The sequence below is a fragment of the Equus caballus genome, chromosome 4 (genome assembly GCF_041296265.1).
Source record: "Equus caballus isolate H_3958 breed thoroughbred chromosome 4, TB-T2T, whole genome shotgun sequence".
Taxonomy (NCBI): Eukaryota; Metazoa; Chordata; class Mammalia; order Perissodactyla; family Equidae; genus Equus; species Equus caballus.
In genome coordinates this window covers 51,499,576-51,515,681 of record NC_091687.1, presented here as the reverse complement: position 1 = coordinate 51,515,681, position 16,106 = coordinate 51,499,576, and the positions used below count along the sequence as shown (strand labels likewise).

The following is a 16,106-nucleotide window of genomic DNA, read 5'->3' as shown; positions in this document are numbered from 1 at the left end:
CTACTTCCGATCTTGCTTTCTCTTCCATAATTATAAGAATTCTACTAAATTATGCGTTGTAGATATGGTGATTAAGTCTTAAATAGCATAGAGTATGTTAATCTTTCCTTAGAGCATGTGTTGAACCAAGTCATTACTCCTCAGTGGTGTCAGAAGGTCTGTTAGGGAGTGGCAGTATAGCGTGTATTTCTTTTTCACAGTCTGAGTATTATGGGCTCTTTCTCTTCTGTCTGTCACCTAACTCTAACCAGCAACAGTTAATAATGACAACTTCAATACTAAACATCAACTAAGTAAAGGAGGGAGGGAGATATTTGAATTCTCTGTGATTCTGAAATTCGGATTTTGAATTCTCTGTCACCTTGTTTCCTATACTAGTTATAGAGCTCCCAGAAGTGTAGAGTCTGGTGGAGAGGTGTGAACAGTTGGCTAAGGATGTGACTTGCAATACTGAGCTTCAGATTTTATTTAACCTCATTTTGGCTGCTTTACCTTCTTTTCCATTTACCTCTCTAACCTTTAACCACAGTTACTGAAGTCATCTATGTTCTTGAAATCCTTTATGTAATGTACTATGTGGTTTGTGCCTGTGCAATTTCTTTTTGTCTAAAGAGTGGGGACAAAGCACATTGTCAGTGCTCAATAAATGTTTCATCAATGTCATTACTTAATATTCATTTAATTAATATTCATTATAGATCAATTCATAATTGTCATCATAGTAATGATAGGCAAAAAGGAATCTCATTTTTTTCCATATTTTGAAACTCTAACCTAGACTCAATTTCATGGTATTATTCATAAAGGATAGCTACTTTTTATTTATTTTTTTTTTAATGTGTAGAATGAAATTCTGAATGTTTCTATATTTTTTGCCAATGGTTTTCTGATTCCAGTTCCGATGAGGAACACATTAAGCACTAGAGAGTTATAATGTTTACAAAATACGTGTACATTCATTTTGGTTGGGCACAGTGTTCCTGTACCTATACTTAAAGGGATATAGTCTAAGAAGTGGGAAAGTGACCCTGCATCACTAAGGGATGATTCCATCATCTATATTTGTGAGATGAACCAGTTATCTTTTACATTGCCTTAGTTAGACTGGTTTTGCCAGTTTCTGATGAGCCCATATTTATGTTAGCCTAGGCTATATTACATGGAATATGTATACTTATAAACAAGGTGTAATTTAGAGGAAAAGTTCACATATTATGGCTAATTATATCTTTTCTACCTAAATAAATATGGTAGAGATCTATTTTTAGGAATCTAAAATACTATTTTTAGTTGGTTTTTTGATAGGACTGTAAAATATTTCTACAAGTTCCTATGATATTTATGCCTAAAATATATCTGTAACCAGAGTAAGTTATTATAATTTTTTAAAGAAAATGCACTTATACTCTGTCAGTTTTGTCATGATTTATAGAAAAGCAAAAACAAAAGGCTGATATGACAAAAACTGGAAGTTCCGTTAATTGAAAATCTTCTGGAAATCTGAAACGTGTAGCCAAAAATGAGCATTATTTAAAGAAGGATTAAAAATACTTAAAATCTAAAATCTATGAAATAGGCTCAAACAAAACAAAGAATATCATCTGTGTCTGATTTTAAAGTGAAGAGGTGAGATATATATTAATGAATTTTTATTCTACAACTTATTACCAACAGTATTCCAGAAAGCTTTTATAAACACACAGTACGCAGCAATGTAAAACATGGTAAGTTTGTGCCAAAATTACGTTACACATAGAAATTTATGTCACAATATCCTAAAATGTTGACAGAGGTAGTTTGCAAATTTGTCCCTGAGTTTCTTACTAGCCTTAGGAAAAAGGGGGAAATACAAACTTGACGGTTTTCACAATATAAAACCAAACCATTGACTGAGAGGAAACACTTTTTATTGTTATTGTTGTTACTTAGACCCGAGTTTAATTTCTTCCATGTGAAAGTGTGTTGGTAGGGAGTCTACCTCAACAATATTGCTAGAATCAGTGTAGTAGTGTTGGTTTCCTTAAGTTTCGCTTTTTTTTTTTTTTTAAAGATTTTTTATTTTTTCCTTTTTCTCCCCAAAGCCCCCCGGTACATAGTTGTGTATTCTTCGTTGTGGGTTCCTCTAGTTGTGGCATGTGGGACGCTGCCTCAGCGTGGTCTGACGAGCAGTGCCATGTCCGCGCCCAGGATTCGAACCGACGAAACACTGGGCCACCTGCAGTGGAGCGCGCGAACTTAACCACTCGGCCACGGGGCCAGCCCCAAGTTTCGCTTTTTTATAACATCTGTCAATGTAGCCTGATGGCTTATAGCCAAAGTACGTTTTAGTATAAATAAGTCTACCTGTTGCCAAAATCAAATAGTAATAATTCTGCAAAAAGAAACAAGTATCACAGTCAAAGTTTAGATGGATGTCATACATGAAGATTTATTGCATTGGGCAGAAGAAAATGTTAATAGCAATTGTTTTACATGGTCAGGAATACTAAAGAAAACATCTACTTTGCAATATACTGATTTGAAATGGATAATTGGAAGGTTAAGAAAAGATGTAGAGAAAAATGATGTCTTAGCACAGACTAAAATACATCAGATCCTCATGGAGGATGCTGAATCAGTAATTGAAAGGAGAGGATTAGGAAAATCTCCTGTGATGCACAGGTATTAAGGTAAAAAGAGAGCACGCTGTCCCTAAACAAAAACTGAAAACTAAAGTATTCTCTTAAGTTTAAGTAAACTGAAGAAAATCAAATTGAACTATAAAGAACCTACGTTTCGGTCACTCATCTACTTAATAGAATTTCCATGCAACACTGTTTGTTTGACAAAATGATTCCAAAGTTTGCCTGGAAGAATAAATGTGCACAAACGCATTATAAATTCTGAGAAAGAAGAGTAATAAGGAAAGAACTGTTTTAAGAAATTTTAAGAATATGTTTATTAAAATTACAGTGATCAAAATAATATAATACTTGCTCTAGAACAGATAACGAGCTAGTAGAAAGTCTAAAACATATTGAACTATGTGCAACAATGTAGTATATGATGAAGGTCGCACATCAAACCTGGCCGAGATGGTGGGGATCAGTAGTATTGAGATTACTTTACGACCATGTGGGAAACTAAATAAATTCTACTTAAACCTGTTCCAAAATAAATCAAACATGGATTAAAGATTTAATTTTTGCTTATAGAAGGTCTTTTTACCTTTTTCATAAAAAGGGAAAGATAAAAAAAAAATGTTGACCGACTTGACCAATCAAAAATTTCTGTAAAAAATGGCAAAGACCAAAACTTACAAATCAAGGTAAACATAAGCATTATAACAAGAAAAGTTCTCTTTTGTGAAATTAATGCAAATAACTAAAAAGTAATTTAAACACCTAAACCTCATAAATAATCAAGAAATGCAAATTAAAACAGTGAGATATACTTTTTCTATCCATTTTGGCAAATATTTTTAAAATGATAATACTCAGTGTTGACAGGATGTGCAAAATCGGGTCTTCTCAACGTTAGTGAGTCTAAATTGCCACACTGTGTAGTGAAAGCTCCCAAATACCTGAACCTCTGTGTTGGCATTTCTGTGTGCCCTCAAAGGAAGACTGGGGTTAGGGCAGGGCAAATATCCAGATCTAACTGCATTACAGTAGAAATAAATGCTTTATATCATTTCCGTCTTCTAACTTTTAAATTTTGAGTGCAATAAAAATCAGAATCCCCTCACCACTAGACATTTACGGATATATTCCACCTTGCAAAGGTAACCTGTGGTTTTAATGATTCCAGATGAAATGGTGGTGATCATAAAGTATTTATGTATATGCTTTCCTCTGTTTTATTATTAAATATAACTTGTCTATTCTCAACTTTCGCTTGAATCTTGAGCAAGAATTGATTGAGATGTAACTTTTGGTCTATACATCAATTTCATGCATAGTGCGATGATTTTTGACTCATTCCTGTCTTTGTTCCCTAGTTCAACCTATGTTTCCCCTTTATGTGGAATAAGGATAGTTTAGTTTTGTCTAGACCTCCATGCCCACTCCTAGCTATTCAGTCTAGATGATAAAATCTATCATTTCAAATTCTGTTGCTAATACTCCCAGGAGCTTTGACCAGTTTGGCCTCATTTGCCCAAGGAAACTCAAATCCTGGAGGAATACAACTCACCACCTTGTGTTTTATTCCTTATTACATTACTCCTATTATATCCCAACCACAAGCATTTTCAAATTCTTTTATTTGGTTACCGTTTCTCCAACATCCTTGAGTATTCCACTGCCTATATTCCTCTGATTTCTTCTGTTCTATCATTTTCTGCTTCTCTCTCCTAGAACTCCCCGTTTTTCTCCTTTCATGGCATTTGTCACAATCTGTAATAATATATTGATTCATTAATTTACAGTTGAAAAAACTCAAGGTGTAATCCAACATACTTAGGTTAAGTAGCACTTGACAGCACCCAGACTTGAGCCCAGCGCCGAAATTTCTCTGTTTTTACTCTTACTTGAGTGTCTGTCATAGAACCCCTACTAGAGGAAGGGCTGTTCTTTCACCTGTGCAATGCTATTTTCTGGATTTGTACATGGATGTGGTCTTTGTCTGCCTGTTAATGTAGCCATAAGTATATGCAAGTGTGAAGGACACTCACTGTCAGGTTTCCCTCCTTCTTCCTCCTCAACCCACATTATTCTAATCTTTGACTGTAAAATTGGTCTAAAAATGTTCTTACCATCCATCCTACATCCAATGGCACTCTTTTTGGTTGGATTCCCCAGGAGCAGAGCATGAAGCAGGGATTCAGCTGTGTGTGATTTATAGAGGGAGGAATGTTTCTTTATAAAAAAGATCTTTAAGGGAGGGAGGAAATAGGAAAAGAAAGGGGCATGCTTTGAGCAAGGAAGTGGTCACAGGGAGACTTTAAGCCTTGGCCTGAACCTTGGGGAATCTGGGACCAAATCATACCATAGAAATGCTGTTAATTGAAGACAAAGGGGCTGACTTTTTCTAACCCATACTATTCATTCAACAGCTGTGACCTCCTCCAGGATAGGAGATGCTCCCAGGAGAGCCTGCTCCTGTGAGCAAAAGATAATTCTTCAGGAAATGGGACAGTTAGAAGTTCTCAGCAGTCAGCACACTTAGCGTTTGGGGATACGCGCCACGGGCAGGTAACAAGGATTTGCTTTGGGCTACCAACAGCATCTGCTAGACATCCTTTCCAAGAGTGATCTTTTTTGAATTCCCTTCAGCATTTGACAGTATTTGAAATGCTTGGTTCTCATATTATGTAATGCTCATCTAACACATTTCTACTAGTTTTTCTTCTATTTCTCTAGCCACACTTTATCTATATTGCTAAATTCCTAGTCCTCTTTCTATTCTTAAAAATGCATAGGTTTCCATTTTTAATTATGTTCTCTTGTCATTATATTCTATGTAAATGATCTCATCCAATTCCATGACTACAACTACCACTTTTGAATATGTCTGTGTAAGCTTGTTCCCTCCCTCCTCTAGATCAAAATACTCAGCTTCATGTAAATTTCCTCTTGGATGTCCCACAGAGGCCTCGACACACCAAAAACTGAGCTTAAAATGTTTCTTGTGAAACTGTTCCCTGTGCTCATTGAATAGCACCACCATCATACCTATCACTCACACTATAGGGGTTTCTCTCTTTATCTCTAGTGTCTAATACAATTTAATATGTAGTAGATGCTCATCAAATTTTACTGAGTTAATGAGTAACATTCAGCCAGCTCTTTTCACTCCCATGTGTTATCACTCTTTTTCCTGAGTCAAGAAGAAATACATCAAACAGTGATACAAATATCAAATAAGAATTAAAATAAATGTGTGACACAGAGGCTTTCTTTAAAAATCATTAATAACCATGCCAATTGAATTTTATTGTTACAAGCTAATAAAATTGAGTTTACATTATGTGATGACGAGATAATATTAGTGGATGTCAAACAAGCATTGTTTTTAGTTTCTGGAGTGGAACTTGAAGTATTTTATAGTTGTTACTAAATTATGGAAAATTTATGGTTGCTGTGTTGTTGTAGTTATATAAAATATCCAATAGATGGTACTGTGAAATGCATGATATTTAAAATAAAGTGGTATTGCGAGTAAAGAGCTTAAAAGGAGCGTTTCAGAATTCTGAGGAGAATCAAGACATTTTCCTCTGGATATTAAATTATATTTAAAGTCTGATTTTTAAAACTATAGCTTAAGCAATACAGCAGTCTCTGTAAAATATCATAAATATTCACTCAGCGTAGCTCAGAAAATGAAAATTGATGTTTACTACTATATGGGACTTTAAAATTGTTCGTCTTCTATTAGTAGGATTTTTTTGTTCTTTTTTGTGGTAATTACCCTTAGTTAATGTGGTAGTTTAGTTAATGTTACTCAAATCACTGCATTTTCAGCAAGCAACTATAGCTGCATGTCTTTGTTACTAAAATTCTACAGAAACTTTTATGTTAAAAATAAAGCAAACTCGTGTGAGACAATCTCCCTTCTTGCTTAGCAAGAGTGAGTCCATTATTTTTTTCATTTTTTAGTCTTTGCCAAGACCAGTCTAATATCTGAATGAAACATTACACCATTTTGTAAATATAACCTGCATTCAGAACATTTAGAAAATATATTATTTTATGGAGTTAAAGTTTCTTTTAAAATAAAACAAGCAACCGTTTAAAAACCAGTTGGAATTTACTCCTAAAGAGCATATGAAAAGTAGCAATTTTATAGATGGCCTATTTATCTTAGTTCTCATTCAGAATTTCCATTATAAAGTGGTCATGTCTCTTTGTAAGAATGAACGACAGATTTTGATTAGCAGAACTAAGTTTTATAAAACTTATTTCTAAAGCTAAAAATGTCTGAGTAATTATGTGATAATGTAGAAAGCTTGAAAATCTCTGTATGTCTTTATATAGTATTACAGATAGCTTTTTAAAATTTTTGCTACTGTTTATGATATTGTTTTTGAATAACACTAAGTATTCCTTTCTGTTAGGGTTATTTATTAATTAATTTATACAATAAACTTTTATTGCATATGACAACATGCCAGGTACTAGAGAAATCAAGATAAATAGGTGTTAAGAAGAATGTTTTTACATGAATCAGTAGCTTCTTGTGGGCTATGCATCATATGTCTCTCAGCTTCTTTATGCATTTACTATTTTTTCCATATTTTATATAATCTGAAAGTGTGATGTAATATGCATTCTCTTAAAAAAGAATATATTCTTAGGTGCATGTGGATATTCTGCTTAAAAAATATGCTATTGAAATAACTTGAGCTAGCTTAAGTGATTGAGGCTATTTTCTTTATCACAAAAACAAAAATAATTAGTGCTTTTGTAAGTCTAGGCTTTTGCGACCATTATCTCCTAAGCCATATTAAAACACATATGTCAGATTTGTAATAGAAAGGTCTGAGATGAACAACTAATTCCCTGGATACCTATAGTTAAAAATGATTTCTCTCCACCACTATGTGATGATAACATCTTTATGGATTCATCAGGGAATAATGGGGCTTCTAGAAACCTACTCAGATTCTTGAAGATTTTGTATGCATTGTATACTACACTCTTTTCAAAAACAATGACACACTGATTCCTTTATCCAGATTTTCTAGTATCCCGGATGTACATAATATTACATGGCCAAGTTCCTACTTGAGCTAAATGGGTTTAAATATAAACTGTGCATGCAGATCTCAAGTGATAGTCTCTTAATAGATGTCAGATACTCTTTATTGCTGCCCTCTTTTATTTCAGTAACATTTTAATTAATTCACACTGATTGAATAAATGTACATTGAGACTTGTTTCCTAATGAGGGCGCATTTAGAGGAAAGGTTTTGCATCATTCTGATATCCTGTGGGTAATTATATTCTAATTATATGGTCGGGGGAAAAGAGTCTATAACTCTGTGCTGATATTGTTCGTTGGACCCAATTAATTACATGCACATAATGAAAGTTCATGATAAGGTTGACTGGCAGTCAGTGTAAAATTTTAACTCAATTGAATCTTAGCCTAATGTGAGTACAGAATTGGACTTTAACCTGGTTACAAAATGCTTTGGTGTGAGATCAGTGGATATTTAGAGGGGCAAACGATGAGAACAAATTTCATTACAACTTATTTGTTTTTTAATTCAAGGTCTTTGCTAAGATTGATGAAAAGGAAAACTTAGCAACCTAATGCTTTAATTCTAAATATTATTATCAATATTCTTTCATTACCTAGAGTGATTTTTCTGTATTTTGGAAAGCAGCAGTACGTTAACGATACACTGATACATTTCTAGAATGAGTTCATGTATTTGTTAAGAGAAAGAACAGGCATAACAGGAAGTATTATTGATTAATTTTATGAACATAAATCCAGTAGGTATTAATCTATTACAATCAGATTTTTTTTGAGAGTGCTTCTCTATTGCAAACCATTAACCACATTTAGATCCCTGTCCCAGGCATTCACAAGCATAATCATATATACATACACATACTCATAAATCACTATCTGTTAATTATCTGTATGTAAAGTATGAGGTCTAAAAAATTATCTGAAAAAAAATAATCAATAAGATGTGTGTTTTGTTTTCAAACGGGTTCGGGGATGGTTAAATCTGATGTTTAAGAATTTTGTAATACTTTAAACAAAAAACTGTGGCTGGCCCGGTGGCATAGTGGTTAAGTTTGCCCGCTCTGCTTCAGCGTCCCAGGGTTCACAGGTTGAGATACAGGGTGTGAACCTACGTACCACGTGCTCATCAAGCCACGCTGTGGCAGCATCCCACATACAAAATAGAGGAAGATTGGCACAGATGTTAGCTCAGGGCCAATCTTCCTCACCAAAAAACAAAAACAAAAACAAAAAACTAAAGTAATCTCTAAATATCAACTCCTATCCTTCTTTGGCTCAATTTCATTGTTTTCTTTACTCCAAGTTTGGAAAGGATGGTCTCTAGGATTGAGGAGAGTAGCAGGGAGGACTTCGTTCTTCTCTTCTAAGCCTCCTCTCCCTCCCTCTCCCTTTTTCTCCACTGCTTTCTCTCTTTGACCTCTTCTCTTCCTTCCTGCATCTTTCCTTCTTTCCCTTGCTTCTAAAGGCCCTAAAATAGATGTTTTATTAAAAAAAAATCCGTTGGTTCCCATCTACTTATTAGCAACAAAAATGGTTTCATTTGAAGAAATTGCAAGCACTCCTTTCTTGCTGAGCTTTAAGTAGGCAGTGGAAACTAAAGGAATCATTTGGGTTCTAAGGTTAATGAAACAGTTACCAGTTATCGAGAACTTAAATTAGCCAGACATCCTTCTAATCCTAACATTATGTTGCCCACTGTACATTTGAGTAAAGTGAAGCTTAAAGAGATTAAGAAGTGTACCTAAAATCACACAACATGCAGAAGCAATACTTGCTTTACCCCAAATCCTATGTTCTAAACCTATTTTTCACGTTCGTACTGCAGTCCCCAACAGTTGGTGAGGGAGGCATGAAATAAATTTAGGGGATCTATACCTGCATTTCAAAAAGGAATGGAAAGAAAAGCAATGGAGTAAAGTAAAGAAGAATAGAAGTGAAGAGAAGAGAATAACAGAATGTATCAGAGAGCGGGGCACACAGGGTAAGTGGTCTTTGTGAAATTATTTTACAAGTATGTAAACATACAAATATTCTTCTTGTGGATCAGAGCTAAAAAGAAATTGAAGAACCCTTCTTCAGCCATATTGGCTTTTGATGATTTTATGAGACCTAACCAATAATGGTTTTAGTTCACTAATCAAATAGGCAAGACATTAACAATGACATTAGAAAGGGTTTCACTTGTTCTCGTTGATTCCTTTTATATGTAGATATCTATGTTCGAAATGATTTGGATATCTCTGTAAAGATAAATTTTTTAACATTTTCGTTGAAAACATCTGGTGCCCCTTAACTTTCTAAATATCCATTTTACTTTCCCAGAAGGTTCAGTGAGCTTCCTTTCTAGACACAGACATGCACACCTAGTGAGGGAGCTGTTAAGGAGGGAGACTCAAACTCCCTTCTCTGAAATATCTTCAGAAGAAAACTCTGCAAATATGCATAAATGATCACATTTACAAGAGTGAGAATAGTATATTTTTGTGAGCAAAATATTTTTCTGAGATAATATTTTGTGGGGGTAGTGAAATCATCTCAGTTAAAACTTTTTTTTGTGGTGAGGAAGATTGGCCCTGAGCTAACATCTGTTACCAATCCTCCTCTTTTTGCTTGAGGAAGATTGTCCCTGAGCTAACATCTGTGCCAGTCTTCTTCTATTTTTTTTGTGGGACACCACCACAACAAGGTTTGATGAGCAATACAGAGGTCTGCATCCAGAATCCAAACCTTCAAACCCCAGGTCGCCGAAGTGGAGTGTACAAACTTAACCACTATACTAGTAGGCCGGTCCCTCAGTCAAAACTATTTTTACTGTTAAACTTATTTTGATGCAAGCTTAAAAATTTGACTCAAGTGAGAAGTGGTTAGGTAAGGGACCTTGGATAAGATTATATTATGTGTACCTTCTAAAATATTTTATTTTAGATTGTTACACTTTAATTAGATATGCCCAAGTGCCATTGGAAAAGAAAAACAGTTTATAATTCTTCCAGTTGACATACTTGCCATACATTGAAGTCATCTTTGATTAAAGATGTTAATAAAGACACTAGTAGTATAAAAATTATTTCACTCTCATTTGCTTTCTAATTTGTATTGTGTTCCTATGTGTGAGTGTCTGCACTTAAGGATCTGCAAAATCATAAAAGTTTAAAAGAATTATGAAGCTGAAATGTGAAAATAAAATTAATGCAAAGCAAATGTACTTAATCTATATATCCTAGAGGTGCTGTTGATACATTTTATTTATTTGTTTACATAATGTATGAGAGAAGAACAGCTTCCCCTTTCAGGCTGAGACGCTTTACCATTTTAGGAAGACCATTGTTCTTTTCCCAAATATGCTTTTCTCTCTGTCTCCCACTTGTTTATTTATGCAAGAGATATCCAATTGTAAACAAGGAAAACAAGCTATTTAAAATAGCTTTATTTGGCTACTTTAATTTGCCATTGCACTGGAAGTTATGATGTTAGATTAAGCCATATTGATATTGAAGTCAGTTCTTTCAGGCAGAACAGATATACATTGTGGTTTCAGAATACTCTGCAGCGTTCATCAACATTTTAAAATAATTTGATTTCCAAATCACTTAAAAAATATAGATATGGCTAAAAAAGAACGCCCTTTAAAAACAATTCTTGTTAAACCTGCTGTTGTTTGAATAAATGGAGCCTAGGACAAGGAAGTGATATATTTGGATTCTCTCACTAACTTTATTTTCTTGAGCTAGTCAGCTCATCTTTCTGAGGTTCAGTTTCCCAGTCTGAGAAATGGAGTATCTTGATTTAGTGGGAGGATTAAATGAGACAATAAACATAATGGCAATTTTTCAAAAATAAGAACATTTTTGTATAGGTATAAGTTATAATTCTGTTAATTTTACTTTAGTCTTGAAATAACTGATGACCCTTTTAATGGGAGTACTGTTCTCTTATTATATTTTTAACTAAGTCAAACTTCCAATAATCTCTCCGACAAAGATTTTTCTTTGTCCTATGACAATTTGGATTAAATTGTCAATTTAAAATGATTACAGGTTAGAAAATATGAAGACAAGAGATATCTCAATACTTTAGAATAATAGGATTTTTAAAAATTCTTTGATATTAGGTTGAACTTAATAAGTGCCCTGAAGGCAGATGCATCTTTTAAACTAATTATCTGTACTGTGTATTCTATTTAATATTAAAATGATACTGATTAAATAAAATCAATCACATTCTTCTGTAGTCACAACTCACATTTGATTAAATACAAATATACAGTTCCTGGATTAATTCTGATTAAAAATATATTACATTTAGAATTGTACACTCATGATAACTTTCAAAAAACCAAAACATTTACTCTACTCATCTTTGATATTTTAAAAATTATAAACAGAAGAGTAAAAATGAAGTAATATAATAATAAAGTAATATAATATCTGAATTTGTGTTCTAACAAGTTGCTTCCTTTCCTTTTACCTAGATACCATGGTTTTCTTATTATAACTCAGGGATAAGCTACTGATGGACATGTTAATTTAATACACACTCTTTGCCTATGCATCTTGATTGTAAGTGAGCTCATATATATGTTGTTCCATCACCTTTATTCTTGGAGTGAATTTCTGGTGTTGCTCTCAGACGTCTAAGTGTTGCTGGGGAAAATTTTCAGAGCTGATGGCTTTCTCTCTTACATATTTATAACTTCTTGCTCCAGCTGAGCCCTTAATTTTGCTTGATCCTGTTACACATCCTTAGTCGACTGCTTTCCCATTCTCAGAGAAGTAGTGCCAAAATCTCTGCTATTTCCTTACTTTCTTCATCTCGCTACCTCTCTGCAAACCTCATTCTCTCTCAGTGGATAACCCATATCCCCAATACCCTTAGAAAGAGGAAACCTGCAAACATGAATAGCCGTGAATTACCAATTCTTTACACAAGTGGTAGCAAAGCGGCAGCCAGGGCTCAATTTCATCCCACAGATTCTTTTGCGGGGCCTTAAAATGGGATTTTTATTATCTATCTATGCTTTTTGTGGGATCAGGCCACAAAATCCAGTATATCCCCAACCTATATTCAGTAAATGTTATTACATTGCCATGATTTTATAGATGGATGGAATGTATATATGACTTTGTATGGATGTATATACATATTTACAACAGTGAACACACGTAATATATATTTTATTAAGTTGAAACTTTTGAATGTAAATCGCAGGTGATATGACACTACATCTCTCAATACTTCAGCAGGCATCTTCTAAGATTAAGACAATCTCCATACAATTACAGTACTGTTATTATACCTAAGAATATTAGCAATAATTTCATAATATCAGTCATTATCCTTTCTATATTCAAATGCCCACACTTGTCTCAAAAATGTCTTTTATAGCTTTCTATTTTTTTCCATTCGTGGTAGAGATGGGGTGGAGGATCTCTTTGAGATTCTTTCACTCACTTTGTTGTTATTCTGAACCATTTCGATAGCTGTCATCTTTTCACTGGGCTTTCCATTGCCTTAGTCTGTACAGACATAGGTACAACGAGCATAGACTTTTCCCAAGGTAGAAGACATCTGTGACTCATGCCCTGGAGGCTGCTTGATAAGCATCTTAGTTTGGCTGCTTGAGAGTTTCTGGGACTTTTCTGGGCCCATGCTGTAGAATAGGATAAGGAATCATAGGATAAGTCACTTAATCTGGATTTGAGGGAGAACAAGCATTAATATATTCTAATAAAGATGGAAGGACTACATTCATGTGTTAAAATGTTTATTCAGTTCTAAGCTTCAACCAAGAGCTGAGAAAGAAAAATAGTAAGGCTGACAAAAAGCTTTGAGCTGATCCAGATTGAAGCTAGCACAAACATATCCCCCACCACCAATTGCCGCAGGTGTTATGTAGACTGACTTGAACTCATAAGTCAAGGATGTTACTGGAATCAGGAAACTGTCAGTGAAAGTTCTATTAAACCTGTTGTCAATCCATCTGAGAAGTGATAGCAGTTACTTCCATAGGGTTATCTTGTCAATGGGTTAGTTGATCTGAGTTCATCCTCCCACACTTCATGAATTCTTTTGACTAAAAATCTCCAGCTGCAGTATTTTTTACTAACATTATGGAAATATCGTCTAGATAGAATTGTCTTCCTGGACATCTTAATTTTCTCTAGGGCTGCCCTAGATCCTTTCTCCTTCTGTTCCACTTTTGGGTGCTTTGAATCCTTCTAGTCCATCTCTATGCTGAGCAGCTATAGCCATCTAAGGCCTCCTTTACCTCAGATGTAGCTGTATATTCTTTGGTTCTTGCTGAATTCCTGAAGTTCCACTGGGTAAGGATTAAACTAATATCTACGCTTTCAGACTTTTCAGACCCATCTCGGGGACCAATCAGAGTCCCCTTCACGTAACTTGGTCCTGGGGAGGAAACTGGAATATGATGACCACTCTCTCCTTTTCAGAGACACACAAATATCTGAGAACTCCTAGCTTCTCATCCAGCTTTTCTACTCCCCCCACCCTCCACCGTGGAAAAACTTTATGTAGTATTATGGGTGAGATTTGTCAACAATTCTTCCAAATTTTTCTAAGCACCATAGGACACAGGCTCTTGGAATTAGATAAACTTTTCTGTGTTTCTTGCCAGAAAAACAAACAAACAAACAAACAAACACCTTCCCAATGGGACTCAGAAAAGGAGTGGCGGGTAACTGAAGATACACTGACATGATGACTTGCTTCAGTGTATTTCATTTCACCTTTTCTTTTAATTCTTTCAAGTAAAATCTTGCTACCTACTTGATTACATTTTATTGTTTCCTGATACTAATGGAATATTTTTTTTCTTATTTCCAGAATTTCACAAAATAAAATCAACACTATAAGCTATGCCCACATCAAAAAAGACACAGAGTTTTTTTAGGAAGGACTGAGAATTGGACTGGAAAATGGAAAAATGGGCTGGGTAAATGGGCAACTTACAAAATTAGTAGAAATGGTTTATGAAGGGTAATAGAATACGGAGATGAGTTCTTATTCCAAAATATGAATGTAGTACATGAGCGTTGTTGTACAGAGGTCTGTGAAGTTGGCCAAGGATGTGGATCAGTCTACTTTGGGCGGATGAAATTGTATTTTGGATAAGTAATTCTACAATCTAACCCACTCTGCATTAGAATGTTGCTTATTTTGTGAAAAGATATTCGTTTATTTAATGAAAGTAAGCAGAAAAATTATGACAAGGAAGTACATTTGATATTCACTTATTTCACAGGAGAATAATGATATAAGAAGCTTCCGCGGTATTTGTTTTCAGTTTGGCTTTCTTTTTCAGCTTTAATATGAACTTCTCTTTTTCAACAGACTCTGCCCACTTCAGGAGTTTCAGTCCCTGAGGTGCGTAATCAAAAAAGATTTTCACACTTGCAATTATAGGTCATTATACATCTTATATTGTTATAAAGAACATTTTGAACTGTTTCAGTGATCCACTAATATTAATTTGTACATCTTATTTTTTCTCATATTCTGATATTTGGAATCGGGGATCTGTATGTTTTCATCATGGGATAAACTTGAAGAATTTTCAATCTATGTTTGTGATAAGTGTTAAGAAAACAAAAATTTATGTGAAACAAAGTGTACAGAAAAAAATAAAGGTTACTTTGCAAAGAGTTTTGACCGGTGTATAAGAATAGCATCATTCCTGCTTGTCAAGTTAAAATGTAGATACCTTGCTGAAAACCCTAAATACGTGAGTCCTTTGAGCTATTAAAATGTAGCTTTCAATCATAGCAGGTTGAGAAATTCTTGCTCACTCTGAAGGGCCCATTACTTTAAAAAGAGTTCAGATACATTCACCATTTAGTATAAGATAGTGTATAGAAAGTCATTGGAATAAAAGTCACAGAATAAATGACCTTTATTTTGACAAAAATGTAGGCATGCCACAACATTTGTTTTAGTAAAGTGTTAGCTCTATCTTCGCATTGATAAAGTGAAGCCTGCATGTTGTTCGGTGACAATATCCTGTTCAATTGTATCATATCTAAAGGATATGCCCAAATGGTATTATTTTTCTTAAAATTATAATTGGAATTTGCTTGCTTAGGAAAAATATTATTTGTAAAATATGAGTACTACATAAGTTTTAGAAGATAATATAATTGCACAAAAATGTAATAACGTCTCTCCCCTCTCCCCTAAAAACAGTTTTCTAATAAATGTAGACTTCCTCATTGAAATTTTTAAAATTTTCATTTCATAACCAGAGTTATACTTGAAAATATACTTGGAGATATGCTTGAAATATAATGTTAATAATCAAAGAGAAATATTAAACTTTTTATATTCTATGTCAGTTGATATCACTATTATCATAATTACTATAAAATAGAGATATTAAATTACATGCTTAAGTGACAAAGTTATTA

General features: G+C 34.1%; 1 protein-coding gene across 9 annotated transcripts in view; it reads left to right on the top strand.

Annotated features, from left to right (window-relative positions):
- DGKB (diacylglycerol kinase beta) overlaps positions 1-16,106 on the top strand; it is a 675,344-nt gene that overhangs the window by 231,857 nt on the left and 427,381 nt on the right. For 5 of the 9 annotated variants that reach the window (XM_023639309.2, XM_070264566.1, XM_003364809.5 and 2 more), the window contains one exon: positions 15,037-15,069. The exons of the other annotated variants lie outside the window; for them this stretch is intronic. In XM_023639309.2, the coding sequence (XP_023495077.1) occupies positions 15,037-15,069 (33 nt within the window). The remainder of the gene's footprint in view (positions 1-15,036; positions 15,070-16,106) is intronic. 9 annotated transcript variants of the gene reach the window in all.